General features: G+C 42.2%; 1 protein-coding gene across 2 annotated transcripts in view; it reads left to right on the top strand.

Annotated features, from left to right (window-relative positions):
- The first annotated feature begins 272 nt into the window (after window positions 1-272).
- Window positions 273-8,964, top strand: part of cmah (cytidine monophospho-N-acetylneuraminic acid hydroxylase) — a 46,871-nt gene continuing 38,179 nt past the window's right edge. Inside the window, exons 1-5 of one of the 2 annotated variants that reach the window (XM_063217175.1) lie at window positions 273-326; window positions 1,155-1,378; window positions 1,547-1,638; window positions 2,568-2,683; window positions 8,324-8,514. In XM_063217175.1, coding sequence (XP_063073245.1) covers window positions 1,173-1,378; window positions 1,547-1,638; window positions 2,568-2,683; window positions 8,324-8,514 — 605 coding nt within the window. In that variant the 5' untranslated portion in view covers window positions 273-326; window positions 1,155-1,172. Of the gene's footprint in view, window positions 327-1,154; window positions 1,379-1,546; window positions 1,639-2,567; window positions 2,684-8,323; window positions 8,515-8,964 lie in introns of those variants that run through there. The other variant, XM_063217176.1, reaches the window with a different exon arrangement.

Genomic DNA, 8,964 nt, shown 5'->3' with positions numbered 1-8,964 from the left:
TGAATTTTGGCAAAATATGAGATAAATGTTGATAACATTTCATGTAATGACATTTATGTGCCTATCAAAACACTACCAATAGGCGTCCATTGAACCAATTGAAAATGCATACAGTAGGATTATCTTTGGCTGAGCCTCTCTCCTTTCACGCGAGGATGTGCCAGTTAGTAGGCCTGTCTTTCCCCCAATAAGATGTGGTGCGTGTATTGGTCCCGCCCAATAGGCTAACGTCCTCCTCCAGCAGCAGCAGATCAGGGTAACGTTGTGGCAAGCCCTCATCATTGGTGGACCACAGAGAATATTTGCATCGTTATGCGACAAGGCAGGTAAAACGACTTTTTGTTCACAAAGTTTATTTATTTATGTATTCATTTACTTACTTGTTCTTATTTTAACATATGCATATTTACATATAGGAATGGGTTATGTTCACAATGTTCTACCCTAGTCTACCTAGTCTACTGTAGGCTATTCCTTTATAGGTTACTCATAGCCAAAATGTTGACCGAATAGTCAAACTTATGAAATTATTTTGTGAAATTTGTGAAGTAAATGATTTGCTTCCTTGTTGGACAATGCCTCGCTAGATAGGCCTAGGCCTATCTTCTTCTTTAAAAAAAATTTTTTTTTTAAAATCAACTTTTAACAAGCTTAAACCCCAATCACAAAAGTAGGCTATTTACTGTGTGGTACGTTTCGGGATATCAGGAAATTATTTGATGGCATTTGCCTGTGATGACGATGGGGACTGAGAAAAGGCTACTGTAGTAGCCTACATCTTATGCCTAGACAGGCGTTGCCTACATTAAAAATAGGCCCATGTAATCGCCTAAAACCCTTGACCTAATTTTAACACATGCAAGGTGCGTTATGGCCTTTTGATGTTTCAAAAGACCGATAAAAAGCCGAGGGAAAATGTGGGGAAAAAACTTTTCTAAATAGCTCACTCAATTTATTTAGCCGAATAGCGTTTTTAAATTTCACTTTCATATTGTTGTCACTCCCTAGAAGTCTTCTTTGTGTCATGCAGTAGCCCCTTGATCTCAATAATTTGATAATTGCCGGCAATTCGTTTCAGAGAGCCAGAAGTGTCCTTTGTGTCATACAGAAGTCTTTGATGTCATTAATCAATAATTACCGGCAATTCATTTCAGAGAGCCAGTGGATCTGAAATGTCATCACAGGTGTCAAAAACTGTCCTCGCTCTTGGCGCCCAAGAAGTGAATTCACTGAAAGACGGAATCAACTTCAAAAAAAACTCGGAGGATGGGAAGTGTTTTATCATTTACAAGCAGGGCGATGAACTACGAGCCTGCAGGAACCAATGCAAGCACCAAGGGGGTCTCTTCATCAAAGACATAGAGGACATTGATGGCCGGTAAGGAGTTGCAGCCAAATTAATCAGTTTCATTTTAAATGTAGATTTTTGTCGTTGAGTGAAATAGTATTCCGGAACAAATGAAGTTACACGAAGTTAGGCTCTAGGCTATAGCCTACGCCATCCCGCGTAACGCGCCCGCCGCGCAATGTTATTTCTCTCATCCAGAACGGTCCGATGCACCAAACATTACTGGAAACTTAATGTGTCGACCATGTGTTACGTCAACCCCCCTGACAGCTTCATGCAAGATGAACTCGGTGAGTCTCCTACATGACAAGTCCTAATAGTGCCGCCACGCGCAGGTGCGCAAGCCATGAAGAACACTGGGCATAGCCTTATGACAAATAGGCCTACATGTGTGATTTTAAAAGATGGCAATTGAATTGTGCGGAGAGTAGGTAGGCTATTTTACAAATTTTAATGTCGGTTGGTTATTGTGTCCTTTTTGTACAAGTCAGTGTGGAAAGTGTGTCGTGTGTTCATATAAGAACAATTCGGTGAGAAATTGTGCCCTCATCCCTATCCTCGCCTCGTGTGCGCGCACGCGAGATAGTCTGACCTACAGGCACTGCTCCATATCTTTATTTCCTTCGGGATTATAATAAACGAATAGGCTACACCCAGCATCTCTCAATTGAATAATATTTGTAATTCTATATAGGTCCTACCTTGCTTCGCTTCACTTTGATGTCTGTCCCCCAACTCTGCTCTACACTGGGGCGATGGTGGCTAAAGAGCTTGTTTCGCAACTGGAAGGTTGGTTCGAGCCCTGCTCTGCCTGACCCCATCAATGTCTCTTTGAACAAGATAGCTAACCCTGGTACTTTGCGTGGAAGCCACTTACCTCTGGTGTGTGAATGGATGAATGTGTGGCATGCAATATAAAGTGCTTTGAGCGCTCAAAGGAGTGGAAAGGTGCTATGTAAATGCTGTCCATTTACTCTACTCTAGTATTGTTGGCTGTATTCTGCATAACAAGCTGTACACACACACACACACACACACACACACACACACACACACACACACACACACACACACACACACACACACACACACACACACACACACACACACACACACACACACAGGGGGTGGTGGGGGAATTCACACACATTTGTCCTCGAGCAAAAATGATAAATTTGGGCTTGTTTTTTAAAGCTGTATATTTAATTTTGTTTACCAGATGTGGTGTGGAGGGATGAGGCAGACGGGGGTCTGGACCTTGTGGAACTAAACCCTCCTGACCCCTGGCTCACAGACCCCAGAGAAGCACAGGCGCTGAGTGCAGGCGAAGTCACGGTAAGTTATGATCTTACATACCTGTACACACATGTGCGCACAGACACAAGCACATGCACAGATGCACCACCACCACCAACACCACACGCACTCACACAAACACACACACACACACATACACATTACGTTGCATTACATTACATTGCATTTGGCAGAAGCTTTATAACCAAAGCGACTAACAAACGAGGACATAATCATAGCCAGCATCACTAGCAGATTCAAAGGAACTGAACTGGAAATATACAGAACAACACAGGAAATATACAGAACAACAAGTGCAGATGCAAAGAAGGGTTAGTGGGTTTTTTGTGAAGTAGAGACACACACACACATACAGTGCACATAGCCTACACATTATATCAAGAGTCTGGCCTGTGGCTAGGGTAGCTCAAACATTAGTCTAGTAGTAGATAGTGATGAAAGAGGAGAGTCTTTACTTGCTTCTTGAAGGCTGCAGGAGATGTGCTTAGTCTTGCTACATACACACACTCTGTATACTGTCATTACATACATTTGATTGTTCTGCATATCCTCTTTATAGGGCCTATTATCAAACTGTAGCATAGGGATAGTATATGAAAGATAGTATAGGGAAGTTGCCAACAAATGAACATTGAACGGGTTTCACTAAGCCCAATCAGGGACCATGTTGGAAATAAGTGTTTACGCTTTTACATGTTATCCCTTGGATACCTTTTTGTCTTCCTATATCCATAAATAAACCAAACCAAACCAAAATCAACCAGTTTAAACTGAACTGAAATGAAAAGCAACAGTATTCTGTAGATTTATGCAAGTAAAGTCACTGTTTTTGATCACAACCAGTCTAGCCTATATATAGCATCCTCGCAAGCACACAGTCAGCGTTGAGCCTTCTAGTCATAGGGTGTTTTCACACCGGGTCCCTTTCAGCCATTTAACTCTATATGATGCCTAAAGCACCGGCAAAAAACACCTGCTGAATGCCTAAGCCCTTGTTGGGAAAGTTGCCCTCAGCCTATAAAAACCTAAATATCTCAGCCTCATAAAAACATGAAATAAGTTGCATTTGAAACCCTAAGAGCCTCATGTTGCATCAGAATGTGTTCATTCAGCTGTAACCCACATTTTTATTTTAAAAAAGCAAAAATCTCAAGAGCCTGAAAGCAGCATATATGTTGCTCCAGGCACCAAAGGTCAAACAACATATATGAGTCATCAGGCTAAAATGGGTTAAATGAACTCAGACATGTGATCTCAGACCAGTGGTCTGAGTTCACTTACTATAAGTTGCTGAACGGGACCAGGTGTGAAAACACCCTGTGAGTGTAAACCAAAGCGACTTACAATCGAGGACATAATCATAGCCAACATCACTAGCAGATACAAAGTGCACAGGAAATGGATGGAGTGCATGGAAACAAGTGCAGATGCAAAGTAGGGTTGGGTGTTTTTTTTCAGTTAAGGTGAGAACACACACATCATGTCAAGAGTCTGGCCTAGGGCTAGGGCAGCTCAAGCATTAGTGTAGTAGATGGTCACGAAAGAGGAGAGTCTTTACTTGCTTCTTGAAGGCTGAAAGAGATGTGCTTTTGCTAAATCCAATTATACCCCTTAGCCCTACGCCTTTCCCCTTCCCCTCTGTTTTGCACGTCCACGTGTAGGGGTAGTGGCGTTTCGATTCACGTTCAGACCAAAGAGGGTTGAGACAAGAGGGCTTACTCACGTCATAACAGCGTAGTAGGAAATGATTGCGAGGGGAGTACGGAAATGTTATTCACTGTGGAACAGGTCATAGGACAGCGTGAATGTCTGTCAGCTGTCCTTAATTACCCCCAGCAATTAATGCTGACCAACAGCTGCCGTTACTTGGCCCGTACTACACCGTGGCCAATGCATTCCCCGCCAAGAGATTGTTCTTTCTCTTGAGTTTCTTTGGTTCAGACAGAGGGGTAGGGGTACGGCGAAGGGCTTTCCACCCTACCACACGGAGATTTTCCGACACCACGACGGATTTTCCTAAATGCATTGCGAATGCCTTTAAAAATTGGCGGCAAGCCGCAGCATCCACAACAGCACACAAGGTTAAGTATTTTCGACACAATTGACGGTTTTAAAGTGGTAATAATTATTCCATTGTACTAAGTTTAACATTTTCCTAATGTGTGATGGCCCTTTTCTCCGTGAAACGCACATGAAAAAAAATGATATTAACGTCAACCTTATGCATGGAATTAGTGACAGCTGTGAGTGTCATTCATTGATTGTTGAAGGGGTATCTCAATTCGTAGGGGTTGCGTTTCAAGCCCGACACCTTAGTAAGTCCTTCAGATGAGCTGGGTCCGTTCCTGTGATGGTTTTGTAGGTAAGAGTGAAGGCCTTATGCTTGGGGGACACCTCAGTAATGTGTAAACATAGTGCAATTTGTATTAGTATTGTGTATTGCTTTCTGGGGGACACCTCAGTAGTGTGTTAACTCTCTCTCCCACTTGCCTCTCCCAAAAACCTGCCTCTTCCCCATCTTATCTGTATTAAGCCTTCCTCTGACTAAGACTGAGTCTGGGTGTAAAATGTATGCCAAGTCGGGGGGTTAGGACTAGGCGTAAATGCTAAGACCTAACCCCATTTCTGTAGTTAGACGAGAAATGAGAGAGAGAGAGAGAGAGAGAGAGAGAGAGAGAGAGAGAGACAGAGAGAGAGAGACAGAGAGAGAGAGACAGAGAGAGGGGGGGGGGCAGCTCAACATGCTTGAGATATGTTACACTGCCCAGCATTGATTCATTGAAACCATGCACTCCATTGAAACCATTTGCACACTCATTGTGGATTAACTGATCTATTGGCCTACCTTGTGTAACCATCCACACAACAACGGTAGATGAATAGGTATAGGCCAGGAGAACAGGGGATCAGCCTAGCTGGGAAGGTTACCAATTTTTATGGGAATTGGCACCCAAAAAGATGTGTTAGATCAGCTGGTGAGGTTACCACTTGGAACCTGTTGCAAATTGTTCGTCTTGGTCCCCTGATTGAGGAATGGCCACTGCCAGACTTTTTTGTTGGTGGGTGGGGCTTGCCAGATATTACAGTTTTTTCTGTTTGCTAAAGCCCATTTTTTGTAACTTTGACTGCTTTTGCTGAAATCTTCACACAAATTCACAAACATTACACCAATGTAGAAAAAACTCCCTAGGTCGGCCTCAGACGAGCCTTCCATCGTTGCTTCCAGTCATCTCGATTCTCCATACATCTTTTCAGTTCGCCGGTCCTCTGGGCTCCGGCGTCCTTCTTGAGTATGTCCTCAAATGTTAGTGTGGGACGTCCTCTTAACCGGCACCCACGCGATGGTTCCCATAGCACCAGTTTGCTGGCTGGCAGTTCTGGGTGCCTTTGGCAATGTCCTGCAAGTCTCATTCTCCTTACAGCTATCTTCTCGCTCACCCTTGGTATTCCCTCGTATAGGATTTCGTTGGTTACATGTGCACTCTTACTGATGTTAAGCACTGCATGCAGCATCCTGGTGTAGCACCCATCAAGGGACTTCTCTAGGGTTGGTTTCAGGGTCCAGCATTCACTGCCATAGAGGAGGACGGACACTACTGTTGTGTAGGAGAAGCTGAGTTTGATTGGACAGGGGAGATTGGAGTTCCATACACTGGCCATACCGTTCAGGGCCCTCCACGCAAGTGCCTTCTTCACTTTTAGATCTTACTCAGTAGAGTTAACCCATGAGCCCAGGTATTTGAAATCGTTGACCTCTTTCAGCACAGTGCCTCCTACTGTACTCAGAGGTTGATGTTCAGGTGGGATGTTGTAGGTGATGACCTCAGTTTTATTGGCGTTAAGCCAATGTCTTTAGATTTTGAGTCACTTTATATTTTGTACTGTTCTTTAGTACTTCCTTATTTGACTTACTGTGTGGAAGTCTGGGGCAATAATTACAAATGTTCATTACACACAATCACTGTTACTCAAAAAAGAGCCATACGTATTATTCATAAAGTAGGACATATGGAACACACTCATTCATTATTTTCAAGGTCTAAGATCCTAAAATTTGTTGATATTGTGCAATACCAAACAGCACAACTAATGTTTAAGGCAAAAAATAATAAGTTGCCCAAAAACATACAACAATTGTTTAAATTAGAAGACGTGCAATATAATTTAAGAAGGACGTTAAATTTCAAAAGGAATATGAATAGAACAACAATGAGGGGGTTTTGTGTTTCAGTTTGTGGAGCGAAAATGTGGAATGCTTTAAGTGTGAAATTAAAAACATGCAATAGTATGCATCAATTTAAGTCAACGTTTAAAAGAACAATTTTTCATAGCTATGAAAATGAAAATATGTTGTGATGATCTGTTTATTTATTTATTTATTTTTTTTGTTTTTTGTTTTGCTGTGTTTCTTTTGATTAGTTTATTCTATTCACAACTACATATGGACACTAATAACTTATATAGCATAGTCTTAAAGTATGGAAGTGCGTAGTGCACATTTTGAGTATATTTTTGATTTTATGGGGGTGGGAGTAAATAAGCAATGGCTTCATCCCACTCCTTTTCAGTTACACACACAAAAAAATGGTACTTGTATTTATTTAATGTGTTGCTTATTTTCTTGTGTACTTCTGAAATAAATCAATCAATCAATCAAATCAAAGCCTGATGCCAACCTTGGCGCACTCTTGCTCTACCCTGCTCAGTAGAGTTTGTGCTTGTTCCACATTGTCAGAGAGCAAACTGATGTCATCCGCAAAGTCAAGGTCTGTGAGGACCACTGCGGGGTATCGACTCGCCGTCCTTGGAGATAGTGTGAAGCCAAGTTCCTGCTCTCGCCCACTGATTACCCCACTGAGCGCATAATCAAGGACTATGAGGAAGAGGAAGGGGGCTAGTGTGTCCGCCTGCATAACTCCAGCCAGGATGCCAAACTCCTCACTCTTGCCATCTGGGGTCACCACCCTGGCCCTTGTTCCTGAAAAAACTAAATTGAAAAATGGCCGCCATATTGATTTTTTACATGGCCAACCCTTACAGAGTATTTCAGCCAAATGTCATACTTTTATACCAAAGTAAATGGTTTTAATATTAACCATGTAGTTAGAGGTGCACCGAAAATTCGGCCGCAGAAATTATTCGGCCGAAAACGCAAAAAAAGACACTTTCGGTTTTCGGCCAAAAGCCAATTGAGTGGCCGAATCGGAGGCCGAATAGAAAATGAATTGAAAATGGGCATTAATTAAACTAATTTCAGTTCTACTCTAACATTTGAAGACTTCAAATACACATTTATTTTCTTTCAAAAGCATGTCAAAACATTTATTGTTAACCGTAGATTTAAGCAATATTTAAAATTAGTGAAAAACTTAATTTTTGATAACTTTTGACTGAATTGTATTATTAGGTTTCGGTTTCGGTATTCGGCCAAGTGATTCATTATTATTCGGTTTCGGCCACAACTTTTCATTTCGGTGCACCTCTACATGTACAGTAGTAGCAGTGGGAGTCATCTTGAAAAATGGCCGCCACATTGAATTTTTGTGTGGCCAGCACTTTTTTTCCAATAAGTGACCCTTACAGAGTGTCTGTGCCAAATGTCATGTTTTTATAGAAGTGAACGATTCTGCTGACATATGGCTTAATTTGCTCTCTCAGATAACGTACCTGACTCATGCGTGTATGGAGCTGAAGCTGGGTAGCCGTACCATGATGTTTGACCCCTGGCTGACCGGCCCGGCCTTTGCCCGTGGCTGGTGGCTCCTCCATGAACCCCCGTCCGACTGGCAGAACAGGCTCTGCAGCGCTGACATCATCTACATTAGCCACATGCACTCCGATCATCTCAGGTAAAACAATCTCAATACAGTACAATATAGTACAGTACAATACAGTACAATACAATGGTCATCGTGCACTCCGGCCATCTCAGGTAAAACTATTTGGGAAGACAGCGGGAAATCAGTCAGAAATAGGGAGTTTTCCTGTGAAAAACGGGACAGGTGACAGGTATGCAGTAGTCCTCATGCGCACTGACCATCTCAGGTAAAACAATCTTAGTGAATAGAGTAAAATAGAATTAGCATAGAATAGCACTGACATATTCATTCAACAAAAGCACTCATAGAGTGTTGAATTTACTATGATGTGCATAGACATAGATTACGTGTATAGCATAGACACCCTCCAAGCTTCCAAGGATATAACCTGACACTACTAGCCAGATGAATGTGTTCGGCCTTGCTCCATGAATATCTTACTTACTTACATTTTCACTGTAATATCTGTCTGGAACTATG

The sequence above is a fragment of the Engraulis encrasicolus genome, chromosome 15 (assembly GCF_034702125.1).
Source record: "Engraulis encrasicolus isolate BLACKSEA-1 chromosome 15, IST_EnEncr_1.0, whole genome shotgun sequence".
Classification (NCBI taxonomy): domain Eukaryota; kingdom Metazoa; phylum Chordata; class Actinopteri; order Clupeiformes; family Engraulidae; genus Engraulis; species Engraulis encrasicolus.
The sequence above is the reverse complement of the archived record's forward strand: the minus strand, read 5'-3'. Positions and strand labels throughout refer to the sequence as shown.